A 16769-nucleotide genomic window follows, 5' to 3' on the forward strand; every position below is an offset into this window, starting at 1 on the left:
TATTTATATACATATACACGTACAAACGCAATGGCCACTAGCCTTTGTCAGTCGATTTCAGGAAACTGGTACGTACCTTTAGAGTGTGAATCTTGTGTATGGTACACTCGGGTGTCGGAGGTGTCCCGGGACATCTCCCTAGTTTAGGTCGCGCCCGAGAGCCTTGATTGAGGATCGTTGAGCGTGTGTGTTGGTGTGATTGTTTCGCCATTTTTTAAATATAGCGTTAGGTAGGTAGGTAGCTTACCTTCTGGTGTGTATGTTAAATATAAGTAGGTAGGGTCAGGGCAGATCTCGTCACTTTAGTTTGGGTAGGTCGCGCGCGTACATGATGGGTCCGCACCTGTAAGTGGATTTAAGGATGGTTGCGACGACGATGCAAACGGAGCTTCTGTCCGTTTGTTTCGGAATCTGCTCTCGATTCTTCAGGTCTCGACTCTCTGAGTGGTTGCTTCGCGGTCGCGGTCGTGATCAGTAAGGTTCTTCGAAACGCTCGTTCCCTCGAGGTTCTAGACATGTGGTTCACCGGGTTCAACGTCCACGTATTCCACTGAACCTCGACCCTAACTATAAGTTTCAGATGGGACAATGCGTCCGAAAAAGAAGAGAGGCCCTGACAAATTGTCACAAGAAAGAGCTGGAACGAATGGCTCTCCATCTTCGAATTCGAAAATAGAGAGTCATTTCTATTATGCCACTGTACTCGCCTGTAGTAGTAGTAGTAGTTTGTTTACCTGGGTCATGTACCAACGTGGGAACTCATTAGTCGGTGTCAATTGGGCAAATCGCGGTTTCCATTAGTGTTGCGAAATAAAAATATGAATCGCGTTCGTCTTTAGTATAGTTTTGATTGATTAAAATTTTTTTGTGTTTTCTTCCAGGGTAGAGTCGCAAATGTATACCAACCGCGAGTGCTCTTAGTGTTGCGTATAATGAATATTGTTCGCGTCCGTTTACAGTCATATTTAGAGTCAATCTAGATTTTGTTTAATATTTTTTGCGTTTTCTTTCAGGGTACAGTCGTAAATAAAGACCAACCGCGAGTACGGTTAGTGTTGCGTATAATGAATATTGCTCGCGTCCGATTATAAGTAAATTATCGCGTTTTGAATTAGTATTGCGACATAGAAAAAAGCCCGAAATTCGACACCAAGCAGCTGAAGTAGCTGCGCATGCTGTGATTCCACGCAGCCCGAGATGGTTCCACTAGTTTATTAGTTAGAGTAACAAATTGATTATCGAAGCTTTCAGGTGTAAGCCGTGGCCTTTGGGTTAACATGCATCGACGTTTTGCCGGCATTGCAATTTCTTCAGAAACGACACATTCCAACGATCGGTAAGGCAGTTTCAATATTCTCGCAATAGAGGGAGTCACTCTGCGAATTATCTGACTGAAAAGTTTCTTTCAGCTGAAATGCTATCTTACTAACTGTTCGCTAAGTTTTCACTTACGTTAACGTATATTTATTATTAATAATTTCTGTTACAATTACATTAGTGATATGATAAACATGCATTTGACTGTTTTCTATCTTACAAAATTCTAAACTATCCGTTCTATTAGGATCGTTTAAAAAAAAATAAATGTTTTATTCATAAGAATGTTTTCCATGAAAATACCACGATAGTCAATATTTGATTAGTTAAAAAGTTGAATTTCGGTAAATATTCTATTGTTGAAATCCTTCGTAGCTTATCAAATAATATGTATAGTGGATAAAGAAATTGAGTTAAGTTATATTTTCGAATTAAATTTTTAAACTGTCGTTAAATTTAATCTAGATGATTATATGAGAAAATTCTATAATTCTATAAATTTCACTAAATATCAATAAATATGTTGATATCTAGAACTCGATGATTCTGTATCTTTGGAATGTAAAAGAAGGACGATTAACAATTCTGGAATTATTTATCGTTTAAATTTCCTTATCGTATATTTCTTTGCTCCCTTTTTACATGTTATTCAAACGGAAAATATCAAGATACAAATGTTTGAATTCGAGATGGACTAGCTTTCAAATATAATACTTTCGTTACATCTTTCGTATTCAGAAAAAATGGAATGTTATCAAATATTTGTATATTTGTATACACATTAACAATTCGACGTTAAACGAGTATAGAACACTATTATAATTTTGCTTTTCTCAATTACAAATATAATCGTATGAATTACTTCCGTAATTTTTAAAACATTCCTTTGTATTAAATTACTACTTACACGTTTACATATCACTTGTAATTAAAATATTGACGACAGATGAAGACTCGAGATTTGAATAAAAGACACTTTTTGAGAAAAGAATGTTAATTAAAAATGGTTAAAACGAAGCAAAAGAAATACGATTTTAAATATACGTTATCTTATTTCAACTAAAGTCACTCAAGTTACATAGTTGAGCGATTAGAAAAACAATCGAAAATTGTTATTAGCGATAACACGTAGATATATTCACTTGTTCACAGAGGTTTGGAAGTTGGGTCTCAAGAATGTCTCAATCAGAGAGAGTTTGATCTAGAGATCGCAACATGAGATTCGAGATGCTGCTGGTTACGTTGTCGACGCACGATTAAACCTCGTTGCGCTGTGATAATGTGTGCGCATCGAGCGTGTGCGCATGGCGCGCGTGCGCGATGCCATAGTGCCGCTACAGTGGCGCCAGTAATGGCGGCGGAAAACACGCGCGCACGCGAGCACCGCCGCCGGTTTGTTTCTCCACGCCTCTACCTCGCCTCCGCCACCGCCACCGCCACCGCCACCGCCACCGCCACCGTTCTCACGACTCGTGGGTAAGTATCCTCACACTCCAATCAGTCTGCACTCGCATGTCCACGAGGTTGCTCGCACTGGCCTGGCGCATTCCTCTCGCACTCACCCCTCGCTTGCACCTGGCTCACCACGTTTAGTGCATTACCAGACAGCCGTACCCGAGTGAACCGAGCCACCAGTTGAGGTAGTTGTCGGGAATTGTCAGCCGTCGAGAGGTTAGGTCAGAGTGGCCTGTTGTGGCGGGATTACGTGACTCGTTTGAATTTGAATTCGCCGCGCCGCGCCGCATCGTCCCGTTAATTGTCGTGTGCCGGCTTTTTAACGTGTTTCGGCACGATCAACGGACCCCGAACGTAACGTTCCAACGACTGTCAAAACAAGTTTACAGTTTGTTGACAATTGACGCGGCTACATCGGGCCGCGTGACGCGTGACAATCGTGTGCGTTGAGGTTAGGTCTATTCGTTGCCTAACGCGCTCTTTTTGAATGGATTGCTCGTTACGTTCGTTCGTAATCGATATCTGCGGATATTAGTGCAAACTGCTGGTGATAAGGACACGTTTCCTAAGAGACGGATAAAGACCATGAGATCCGTGGAAATAGAGTGAATGTTTTCGGACGGTCGTATTTCGTGCAGTGACTTCTTCGGTGTTCAACAAAATGTACGCGTGATGGTGATTAGTATACTCATTAATACGTAATGTACATATTGACATACTCTTTCGACTCGCACACATGTGTAATCATAAGCGCGCAAACATTTTTTTTGTTTTTATTGATCATCGAGACTCGACGTTAGCCTGTTGCGTCGTTGCGTTGCGTGTGTTCGATATTCGAATATATCTCTTACATTGGTGTTCAAAAGTGCTCGAAAATTTCTCTAAATAAGGTCACTTTATGATGTGCGTAATAGAATAATGATCGATGAAATTCTTTCTTAATAATCAAACGTTCCACTAAGATATTCGAGTGTTCCTGTAACTTTCTAATCTTAGATTAAATTTAAAATTAAATTTTCTATAAAGCCTATCGAATAAAGTGCGAAGTATTCCTAATATCTTTGAAGAGAAATAATTTGAATTTAGTGGAACGAATCGTTACGCGACAATCGTACAGATAAGTGCATACGTGACAGTTGTAACAGTATTGTTTCATCATTATCAAACGCATGATTCTATATCAAAGATAGTAATTTATCAATATATTGCATTTATTATGCATCAAGTATACTAAATTAATTAGCGAAATAATGTTCGGTTTTGAAATGAAAGATCAGATAAGAGTGGAAAGATTTCAGAGAAGCTCTATGGAGGAGTTATATTCGATTATAGAAATTTAATGAAATTTCGGTTTATCGATTGCCTATATAAAAACTGATTAGTTTATCGAGTAACGTAATTAAGAATTTAACGATGAAACTTTCAAATTTTTGACGATAAGAATATTACTTAACAATGAAAATTAAATTAGTCGCTGCCTGTTTGAAAACGAATTCGCGATTACAGAGCTTGACATTTTTCTCAAATTTTAATTTATATTTATACGGCAAAATTCATCTCCGTGTAATAAATTCTCTCGATGAAATGCACAGTCGGCTACGAACTGTCAATCGCCGTGTTAAACAAATTGATCCGAACACCCGGCGGAGCGTCGCAACACGCGTTTTATAATTTCACGTCTTCCTTTTGACGCGTCTCGTTTCATACTTTCTTACATTCTTTAATTTATTCGATACGAGAGAAAGAGAAGCTGATACAACCGCGATCGATGCAGTTGCTCACGGATCAAATTCGATAGCTCTCGTTGAAACACAAGAAGGAACAGAAATCGAAGTCATTTGTTGGTCGAGTCATCGTCGACTATATCATACTTGAATTGTCCTTAAGGGGGTATTCTAGTGTGACACAAGATTTTTTACCTTAAACGTGGGATTTATTTGAACAAAAACCGTAACACTTGATGCAACAAAATTTGGAAGATGTATTTATTCATATTTCAACTACACAATTTTTTTTCGTCGTAGAAAGGATCAAATTTACGGTACAGCAAGCAGACGTCAATAATTAATTTTAATCAAATTGTTTCATAGCGTTCATGATTGAGACTGATCCTACTATCCGAAACTAAAAACACAAATTGTTTCTTAATTAGCATGAGTTTGGCTACAGTCGGACTTAGGATAATTAAAAAAGAGTAATAAATAAAAGAGTGACGGCACTCTGAAGTTTGATTATCGTTTCTTTCATGTTTTTTGACCATTTGCATGATTTTATCGCATCGTTTTGTGATTGGTCGAACACAGCGTGATGCATCTTGGCCGACATAAAAAATTTTGATAGAGCATCTTGGCCGTAAAGACCACAAATTTGTTCACAAGCCTGCGTAGCATTCTCGCCTTGATCGAGCGACAAAACGCCACGAACTTTTTCGAATACCCATTATAAAGACTCAAAACTTTGACGATGTCTCGAGTCGGACTATAGCCGTAAACACATTGAATATGCACGTAAAATCTTCAATCGATTGATTAAGTAATTTTCAAGATATCATGTGCACCGTTTTAGGAAACGTAGTTTTGAGAAAAAGTAAGAATCAGTATACATCTAATGAAAAGCATATTTACGTCTAATCTGTCAAACCAGGCCCATAAAGGGACCTTCTTTTTGTTCGAAAAGGTCCTACTGGGTACATTTTTCCGTTCTATGTTAAATAACAACGAACTGAAGTGAAATAACGCGTGAAACGATGAAATAATTAGTGAAAAGATACCGCGAACTTTAGTATTTTCTTAAAAATTTTCCAATTTTACGAAGGAGACTCAAACTCAGGTTTCAAACGGTGCATTAAACAATTTTGTTCACAAATTTACTGTGTTCCTTATAACTGAAAGAAGGAATAAAACATCTTCAATTATACACCGTTGACCAACGAACGAATCGTTCGTTCTGATAATTTTAGTTGGAATTAGAAAACGATGCTTGACTCACAGATGCGGACGATAGTGTGTGCATTTCTGTTCTACTCGGAAGCCAATTCGAGATATTTGATTCGATGACAACAATACGTGGAGTGTCGTTCGTCGTTTGTATTTTAATAACGCTCTTCGGCTTACACGGATGAATTTTCAATCATCCTCGCGAGGCATCGATCGGTTCGTTACCAATGTAGCCAGTTTTTCGGTGATTTGCGTCGCGTCAGATTCGGGGAAGTTTCGATTTTTTCGACAGATTTAACACGGCGAATCAATACGCGCGAGAGATCCATGGAAGATCGTCGAATGGAACACGTCGATATCTGTTCTAGATGGATAATTCTGCGTACGTGCCGAATCATCTACCGCCGCCGTCTCTGGTTGTGTTTTCACAGTCTGGAGGGCTGCCGGAAGCTCTGAGAATGCAAAGACCCTTCAATCCACAAGTTAGTGTCCTATTATCCTTACCTATACGCTTAAGCTTGTGTTCGCTTGTACTCCTTTATGTTTGCTGATGCTGAGCATGGTGAAAATAATATTTAGAACAGGACACAGCGATGCGACGATTCATGCCATCTCGTTTCTTATCGACGGTTCACGGTGGGTCAGAATTCGTTCGCGACACGACGAAACTGATTAATTTGTATCTCGGTTGATTCAGGCGGGCTGTTAAGCTGCAATGTTTTGGATTTAGTAAATCTAAAACACAGTTGGTATACAAACATATGAATCAGGGATATGATAAAGTATTGGAAAGAGGCTAATACATCGATAAATAGAATTGTTAATGTAATTGTTTGATATATTTGTAGTCTCATCTTTTTCATCGAAGTTTGCTCGAAAAGTGAAGCGGTAGTATCAAAACGAATTGAAATCATATTATATATATCGATGAATATGTCTGTTATGTGTTCCTGTCTTAAATATTATTCTCGTCTGTTGCGTCCATGCGACGCAACTACTGAAAGATTTATTGTAGACTGTAGCGCACGCTGCATATCTTGAAATTGACACTTTTCAAGTTAGCGAGTAAGTTACTTGCAAAGCAAAATCAAACATTTATATCGACGATGCGACGTATAAACTGCGTTACGTGATATTATATCGATTAGAGCTATGTTTATTGTCTATTTCTCTTACAATCAAAGATTCAAACTCTTTGGCAATTGAAATATTTGAATATTATTCGAACATAGTATGAATATTTTGTCCATTGATCCCAGGATATTCGTAGTATTTGAATAGCGTAATATAAGCTATAAATTAAAATTGTCAAGATAATCGCATTTTTGTACATATTTTTATATAACATTTCTATTTTGATAAGGAATAAATAATAGCTGGGATAAGTTCCATAAAACAGCAACAAATACCGAACGAAAAGTTTCATGAATTTTTCGAAAACAATTGCTATTATGTTTCTCGATCGTAGTCGGCTTCTTTTTGCAATGGATATGCCTACACTTTTAGAAAAGTCTTTTCTAGCGTCATGTTACTTTTAACTTAAAAATGGTTGGAATATTTGGAAAGTATTTCGCTCATTTAGTCATGGAAGGAAACTTATTTCCGTTCGTTTCGATCATTGTAGGGAACTCGCGCGGTGTATAATCGTGAATAATTAAAGAGTCGACCAATCTTTGCGACTCGAAAAATGTCAATTTTAATGAGTATCAGTTGCAGGTGCAATTGCTTCGGCCGCTTGTTGCTTTATGCTCACCAGTGGTAATTAATGCACGTTCTGAATGACGACTTTGTCGAACTTGTGCAAACGTGTCTGTATGGCATATATAAATCGTAGCGATTAAACTGTAGCGAACACATATTTATTATTTTACAATAGCAATCTTTGGGAAGTAAAGTAAGTACCACGTGTATGTTATTTACGTTAACTTGAACGAATTCTAATCGTCATTTTATTTGAGGTAAATTTCTATGGACTTTAGAGAGCACGATACATTAATTATGAATTTTATCAACGAATTTCGGTTCCACTTGGAATCCTCGTCAGGAATTGTACGATGAAATCTTTTTTTCTCTGCTTCTCATCGTGCAATTGCTGTTGAGAGTAGAAACGTTAAATCGTCAATAAATGTCTCTTGCTCTGCAAAGTTAAATAAAATTCGTAATAGCACAGTCAACGTTATATTAATTTTATACAAAATATTTCTACATTTCTCCTGTTTGATGGAATTATAGACACTAGTGGTGAACTATGTTGATTGTTTGTACTTGGTGGGTACAAAGAAGTTAGGGAAATATTTACTGAATCTTTTAGAGCAGAAATTAATCATTCGAGGAGGAACATGATAATAAAGTTATGAGTAGTTTCAACTGCTTTTTTTGGGAAAGTGGCAACAAGATATTTCGGATCGTGTAGGTTTGAACAGAATGATAGGGTAGAGGTCGTGAAATACTTTGCTGGTCTGACGAATATTTAAAATTGAACGGGATTTTAGACGTAATTTTATTCATTTCGTTTTACTGTCACGCGTTTGTTTTTTTATGCTGTTCTGATAAAATACGCATTGTCCGAGTGACAATTAATGTATTAAAAGCATATCAGTATATTTTATTATGACAACTAATAGCAATCCGTGTAAAATGAAAGTAATTCTCGAAAAAGAGGATATAGATGTTTGTCTCGAATTATTCGTAATAACGTTCATGTTCGTACCGATTAAAAATGAAATGTATTTTCTAAGAACAAAATCCATTCGTTAAGACTCAAGTCGGAAAAGTAAAACTGAATAATATAATTTTGATGTTGCTAAAAACTAAGAGAATTTCGTTGGGGATTGATCGTTGGGTTACGACAAAATCTGCACGCGTTTTTGTGCGATGCGCACTTGCAAGCTAGAAGGAGAGGACTCGAAAATATTGTAAATATGTATAAGCACGGTCATCGATCTGCCCATGGGCCGTCGGCGCCAAAAAATGCCATACTCGTGGCAATCGGTTGTAATTAAGATAATAATGAATACCTAATAAATCACTGATTGAACGGAGGAACAAATACGGTGGCTGGGAAACGAGAACCTCATTTCCTCGTATAAAAGTATAATAAACTAATCGCGCCCCACTAATTCCCGTATAACTCATTGGCTACGTCATTATTGATTCCATGAAATGTTTATTTGGAAATTCGGGAACCCTTCGGTGTAGCATTTCTGGCTCGATTTTTTCCGTATTCCACTCAAAACTGCGATACAACGAATGTATAAAAAACACTGTTACCTTCGGTACAGTTACGGTACGGGAGTACCTTAAAATGTCGATCGCCATGTCGTTCGTAAATGAGATTACAATAAGACCGATTACAACATTTTCGAAAGCCAAACATATCTAAAAATAGTCTAAAATGTTTGAAACTAATACGAAAAACACAGAGAAAAAGATAAAGATTAATCAAATGTAGTATTTGGGCGTGAAATTAATGCACACAATAAAAAAGTAAATTATTTTTTTTTCAATTATGTTAGAAGCTACATTTTTCATTTAATAGTATACCGACGCGGTATTTTTATACCCGGAATTTTTACCGTTACAAATTTTCATAAAAATCGTTGTAAACTATGCGTTCTGGAACAGTTATTTCGGCATTATAATTGGAAAAAATTCATCAAATAAATAAATGGTCATATGTCACGATACCAGGAACGTAAAAAAGGTTAATTATTTTTTTTACAATTTTGTTAGAAGTTATATTTGTTACTTAAAAGTATACCGGATTGGGATTTTTGTACGCGACAATTTCGACTGTTGCGAACTTTTATAAAAATTGTTCTTCTAATATGTGTATGTTCTGGAACAGGTATTTCACAATTATAATTGAAAAACATTCATCGAATAAATAAGAGGTGTCGTATCGTGTCTGTAGTATAAGTTTACTTATTTCAAATGGAAGCTAACTAAATATTAAATATAAACAACACAATCTTTTTGACACAGATAATGAAAAATGTGTAAATTGTTATTCTTAGAAGAGAATTTTCATTTCTAATTTTAATAAATTTTATCCGAACCAAAATTCGAATTTCCAAGGACTTTTATTAATCTGGTCTTATCGATACTTACAGTACGAATACATTGTTCCAAAAGTTTGATTTAAACTGTACAAATGGTACCAATTGTGGAATATTACGTAATTCTTTTGACTTCTGAAGAATTAAAGTACGCAATTCTTATATCGTTATTATAATACTTGATATTTAATATCGTCCCTCTTCTTTAAATCTCATAACAGACTAAAACACAATTGCATACACATTATAAGAGAAATACAAAAGAGAGTATCGTATCCATTTTTCTGTGCAGACATGCTTGATTAAATCATTATTCGAATCGTGGTTGGAAACTTTATAATAAAGTCATAATATTTGCAAATTTTGAAATAGGTATTATGCCAGGAAATATATTATACAAAAGAGTATTTTCTACTTTTCATTTCGCAATATACTTTGCGAACGTTGACATTCTAAAATAGTATAAATACATGAAAATGTTATGACCGGAGAGTACAGTTACGCGAGCTGAAATATCGATCTGATAATGCGTACCTAAGCATTGTTCAAATATTAGTACATACTCTATTTTCGACCAGTAATAAGTAGGAACGTTTCCATTCCTGTTTAAAATACAGCGATACTTTTGTAAACAAATATCCGCGTTAACATGGGGAGTGAATATTGTATTATGGATTTTCAGACGTAGTTGAACACTATTCCGATGTTTGTCGACGATAAACACTTAATATCGATGCAGTTATAAAAATGAATATTTAGCGATTTACCAGCGATCTGTTAACAGTTTCTATTTGCCGTTTGAAATTGTAACGGGCTGCAGACAAAGGGCAATCAATATTGAATCACAATTAATTAAATACGGATGTTACAACACGTTTATTGTAATATCGTCGCATTCGGTAAATTTGACTATTTCTAGAGAAAATGATCTAGTATTAAAATCAATCGATATGAAGAGGAGTGATTATTTTGATTCTTTTCGAGCTCCTTTAGTACTGGCTGGTGTGAAATAAACAAATGTAGTAGTAGATCTTTAGACTTTTTATTTTTATAGACATCATAGAAAATTAAAAAAAAATAGCATTTTTCGTAACGCCCGGCTGAAATAAATCTTTCGACAAGCTTTATAAGATATACCTATTTCAAAGTATACGTACTAAGTATTCGTCTACTTGACTTTGGATGGTTCACGTTACATACTTTTTCAGTGTAACGCGTTCAAAAGCTGGTTTATTTCTTCGCGAATCAGAGTAGTTGCACACCTGAATACGTAAAATCTACGAAATCAGGTGTTTTAGTCTGTTATAAGATTTACAGAAAATGTTCGAAATTACAGATCACGTATTACAATAACTTACAGTACGAGAGTTTATACACAAATAATTGCACAAAGTATGCAAACACATAAATATGTTATTTGCTGTTACAAATGATTTTCCATTTGACAATTTTCACATTACGTACTAAACAAAGCTAATGTATTCGTATAAATTAAAGTTTCATTTTAAACTTACTCTATTAGGTATATAACCAGATATTTCATTCGCAGTATGCGGGTATTCCTACGCATTTCAGCATATTGAAATAGCGTATAATACGAAAGCAATATGGCATTATACTGTTAATAACGCGAAACCACTGTGTTATAATAATCCGTCAAAACGTGAAGCTTTCCACTGTCGGTTGTATCATTCTATTCCCAATGATTGACGAGTCTATTAAGCTGGCATAGTGAATGCCTCCATGAAAATCAACGAGTTCTGTTTTGTAACGATTGTAATAACGAAATATCAGGCTGCGGTAAATGTCATCCTTTCGGCCGTAATGGATAGCGGTAACATTGAAATCTTTGATACGTTTAATACATATTGTATCGTGTAAACTACAAAAGAGGAACCAAACGATTTTATCTATAAATTTACCGTTTATCGTTTACAATGCGACTTAATCGGTTATCGTTGATATACCTGCACAATTGTAGATACAGGTATAATTTATTCCACTTTTATTTACCATCCTTTTACTGTTTCTGTTTTTCATGCAAACAAGTGTAAAGTAGCGTGTACACATATAGAAAACGTCACGCAATCGAGATGGGTTTCATCTTGAATTGTCGTAACAGATAGAATAATAATTGTACAGGGAATACTTAAGTGGTATGGTAATCTTTGTTTCTCTATGACTTCAATTATTACATCAAAGAAGTATTAGGATACAGAGATTAGATAGATTTGTAACGATTAATCTTCATATCACCGATGAACAGGTGAACTGTTTTATAAATATTACGAGGAGAGGATAATTTGCATTCATGCAAAGCGTTTAAATTATTTTATAGATCATAAGGAAAGCGATAAGTAAATGAATTGCTATTAATCTGTAGTAAATACAGATCAAAATTAAAAAAAGGTATACTTTTATTTAAGACATAAAACAATTAGTTTACAAACCTTCAATAGAAATGAGGAAAAGGGTGTCTTCATGAAGATACTTCTCGTATTGCACCGTTATTAATACAAAATAATTGTGCTCATTACCGGTAATTGAGATAGACAGTAATTTTGGAATCCCTATTAATTGTCCGCAGAAATCACGTGATGCACAATTGGATGGTTAATGATAGTAAACCGATCAGAATTTTATTTTAATGTGCTTACAGTTCGTTAAAGTTAAATGATAGGCAAATAGAATTACTGTAATTTAAGTATCACGGTATCAATTGAAAATGAATCTAAATAGCGACAAATATCGAAGTATGTAATAGGCATTTTCAAAATGATCGATCGTTGAAATCGTGTCGAAGCAAAAAACTTTATGCAAAACGATAAACGCAATGTTTTGACCATTCTCAAAGGCGTTAATTCCCTTAAATCGTTTTCTACTGTTTGCGGTCACGAAGGTGCGAGCATCTCGAATTACAACTGGAAAGGATGGGTCTTGAATTCTGTCGGGGTTGATTCTTTTTGTAGCTAACAAGGGCAATGACTTCTCTTAACCAGAATATAACGTTTCGAAAGTCTAGATTCGGTCCTCTTCGCGACTAGATACGTTAAGCTGAAGATTCGTGGAGTAAAACGAACACTAACGAAGAAAGAAACTTTTTCATAAGATGTCTCGAAAAAGTTTAAAGTTTTCCAAATTTCGCAAGGAAGCTCCTCCTTACTACAGAAAAAAAACTATGCGAATCGGCTTCTTACCGATACCAAATTCATCTGTCATGATTAGACTGCGGATCTAAAATGCGGAAAATAAAATCTTTGTAAACGTACCTACAAAAACTGAACCTAAACAGGAATTTATTTTACTCTGCAAGTATTATAATATGAACTTTACTTTCAATATTTTTTATATTATTGGCTACTGTGTCCATTCTATATTTTCTAGCACGTTCAGATTTTCTATAAATGCATAAAAATCCGCAGTCTAGTGATTCATTTGTTTCATGCGCTTTCTTTTTGGCCCCCGAAACCCTTGTAAGCTCTTAAAAGAGTTTTAGGGAAAAATAGTGTACAGGGTTAAAAAAACCGCGCTGGAATGACCAGGCCAGCAACGATCCGAGTTTGGTTTACCAACGATTGCATCCATCCGCTACACTAACCTCCCCAAGACTAATCTGTGACATCCTGTTGCTCAGGTGACCGACTCGAAGGATCTTCAAGTGCCGTTCAGCACCGCAGCATCTCTCGGCTACGGCCTCCATCACATGCTCCACTTACCGCCACAATTCTTGCACCCTCTGGATCACCGTTTACCATTTGGAGGGTTCAGGCCCCTCGGGCCATCGGCGTTCGCTCCACCGAGCAAGTGCCTAAAAGTAGAAACCGGAAACGGGCCGGTGACCAGCTCCGGATTGCCGAGCATTGGCTCCCTCTCGAGTATATCGAACATGTTCTCGCCGTCGTCGCTGTCCTCCGCCGGTGGCAGCGCCGTGGTTTCCGTTTCTGGAGCGGGCTCCGGTATCGGGGGCGTCGGAGGAGGTGCGAGCACTGCGACAGGCCAAGAAATCGCGCCACAGAGTCCAGCTGGCTCCACGAGCAGATCGCCAACCGGCCCCGGAACCGGATCGATCACCAATCGCGGCACCACCCCCGAAGAAGAAGATCGCGACGCCAACGCTACACCTGGCTCCGAGAACACCGAGCGCTCCACGCCCGAAGAAGGAAGACCATATCGACGTGAGTTTCACATTTATCGCTTCTTGTTCCTTTAATCCTTGGTTTAACGATCTATCTTGCCGCGAAATATCGACAGTCTGTATTCGATATCGAGGTACATATGAGGTCTCTTGTTTACAAGGGTTGTTTACAGTTGTGATATCGGTTCTGGTTCTTAACACTTTATCTACCGGGCTATTTAGAAACAGTCTTTAATTCAATAAAGAATTTTCTACAGTATCATATGCCAATCTAGGTTGACAGTAATTCCTCCATATCGTAACTAGTACATTGAAAGCCAAGTCTGTTTCCAAAAACTGAACATTGTAAGTAGACAACCATCAACACAGTAAATAAATTCGAAAAGTACTGAAGTACTGAAATTAAAAAGCCTATAAATAGGCTCCCGGTAAATAAAGTGTTAAAATAGTTGCGAGAACCGATATGACGTTATAACAGTTGTAGATGAACAAGGTTCTATCCTATATCGGGTTTCAAACTGTTTCTTTGTGTATAGTTTCTGTAATTCGCAAAAAATCGATTGTTTCGAATATTTGGATTACTTGGGTACTAATATTAAATCTGTTGCATTATTGCACTGTTGATCTAATATCGATAACCAATTAATACAAAGATTTGTATGATCGATATATTCTTAGAAGCATAGCCTCGAAATTTTTAAAGCCATAACTTCTGCAATATATTTTCGCATCTCATGACTGTTTCAATCAGAACCCTTATATAATAATTTGAAACAGTTACTTTTTGAATCTTTTCAACCTCTGATTGTATCTGACACTTTAAAACAGAAACGAGTAAATACTAATTAAGAATAGTATTTTTTAGAAAGGTAGGACTACATGTCTACATGAATATTAAAACGTAGTATACAGCGGATGTAGAAAGTATTCATACACCGATGAATTTCCAAAAAAAACTATGTTAAATTGGAATTTATTAACTTCCTTTTTATAAACAATGATATTTTATATATTCTTGGAAATCTCTAGAATGGATGCAGTAAAAAAAAAAAAAAAAGTTATTTATATAAGTTGCGAAATTAACAAGAAAAAACACAAATCGGTAGAAATATAGAAGCAATAAGTATTCGTACAACTGTTTAATTTTTAAAACTTCACACAAAAAAAAACGAAATTTATATTAATGTATAAATAATTAATACTTCGTGGGATTTCCTTTTGATTTTATAATTACTGCTACTCTTTTAGGCATTAAATTACCTAAATGTTGATGTTATTCGGAGTGGGATCTTCTTCCATTTCTCTGTTTGAGCCATTTTTAAAATTACTTTACTGGAAATTCCATGTTTTCTAATTCGTACAAAGCAATAAACTGATGTGTTTATGTTACAAACTCTATTGTAAATGGTTCGTCGTAGGAATCGTACAAATACTTTGTTGTTATATAAATTGTTGTTTGGATATACTATATCTATTCTGGAGATTTCTAAGAATATGTAGTATATCATTGATTAAAAAAAAAAAAATTTAAGAAACCACAATTTCACAGAAAAGTTTTTTGGGAAATTGATCGGTGTACGAATACATTCTACACCCACTGTATGTATATGTATATAAAGTTAGATCAGATAGTACACGTCAAATGGAAGAAAAAGTTCTGATAAACATGAGTTGAAAACGAATATTTTCGGTATTATTAAACTGACGGATTACATACTTTACTATTTATTCCGTTGACATTAACAGAAGTAAACGCTACCATAAACTTCCACTTATTCCATTTGTTTTCATCGTAATAATGACGGTCACGATTCCACTCCAAACATTTACGATTGATCGTAACATAATGTTATCGAGAAATCTGTTTTTTTTTATGAGTTTAACTTCGAAATCGATTTCTATAAGTGCGACGAATATGGCTAGTAAGCCAACCAGAGGTCCCAGATTAGGTGTGAGGATGCCATTGGTCCCGCATGATGCTGAATCTCGGAAAATGTCCCGCATGGCGATGAATCCTGAAAAATGTCCCGCATTCGAACAAACTGTTCTACTCGAATTTTCATCGAATCGCTTAAGCTCCCGTAAATGAACGACTCGTTGATAACCGTCATGTACTATTTCAAGGTGTAACAAGAATATCGAAATGGTTCGATACGTCCATGAAATGTAAATATCTTGAAGACTACATAATTGGAATGGAACATTACCGAAGGTCATTGAATTTTTATTTTTATCGTTCCTTTATGTTGTTCTTTTTATAACACATCACAATACAACATAACTCAACATACTACAACACTACGTAACAACGTAAGGTACGTACCAATAGTTAAACGGTCCACTTAGAAAAACATTGACGACGATGAAACGTTAAGAAAAAATGACCTCGATCAAAATATCGTTGCACATATTTGTTCTTTCGAACATCCATAAGTAACGCGGGTATTTGGATAGTCCACTTTGTATACAAAAGACCAGCTGAAACATATATAGGAATTTGCAGCGGAGGAACCGCGGAGATTTGTGTGCTTAATCTACCTAAGTCGTTTATTTGAATTCTCAGGGTCGTAGCAGCTGTGCTGTGTCTGAAGGCTAGCGCAGGGTTCGTTTCCATACGTTTGCTTATTTTTCGGTACAGTCTTAATTACCGAAAGATAGAGCCATTCATTTTTCTCGGCTACGATTTCGCGGCGACCGTTTTTTTCGGCCCTCTTGCTCGAGCTTAATGTTCCTCGAGCATTTTTCATTCTCGTCCCTTCTCTCTTTCACCCGTAAAGAATCGTCCTTTCGTCGACTAGCAGCTCGCTTTGCGAATTCCCTCTGTTAAAATCGAAAAAAGATCACGCGGTGGTTGAGATTCGTGTATCT

At 36.2% G+C, this 16769-nt stretch overlaps 1 protein-coding gene across 5 annotated transcripts in view; it reads left to right on the forward strand.

The window, feature by feature from the left end:
- The first annotated feature begins 1896 nt into the window (after positions 1-1896).
- Positions 1897-16769, forward strand: part of LOC128878870 (E3 ubiquitin-protein ligase Rnf220-like) — a 161212-nt gene continuing 146339 nt past the window's right edge. For 3 of the 5 annotated variants that reach the window (XM_054127465.1, XM_054127466.1, XM_054127468.1), the window contains exons 1-3: positions 1897-3435; positions 6077-6190; positions 13401-13941. In XM_054127465.1, the coding sequence (XP_053983440.1) occupies positions 3382-3435; positions 6077-6190; positions 13401-13941 (709 nt within the window). In that variant the 5' untranslated portion in view covers positions 1897-3381. The remainder of the gene's footprint in view (positions 3436-6076; positions 6191-13400; positions 13942-16769) is intronic. The other 2 variants (XM_054127467.1, XM_054127469.1) reach the window with 2 other exon arrangements.

Source organism: Hylaeus volcanicus, chromosome 6 (genome assembly GCF_026283585.1).
Source record: "Hylaeus volcanicus isolate JK05 chromosome 6, UHH_iyHylVolc1.0_haploid, whole genome shotgun sequence".
Classification (NCBI taxonomy): domain Eukaryota; kingdom Metazoa; phylum Arthropoda; class Insecta; order Hymenoptera; family Colletidae; genus Hylaeus; species Hylaeus volcanicus.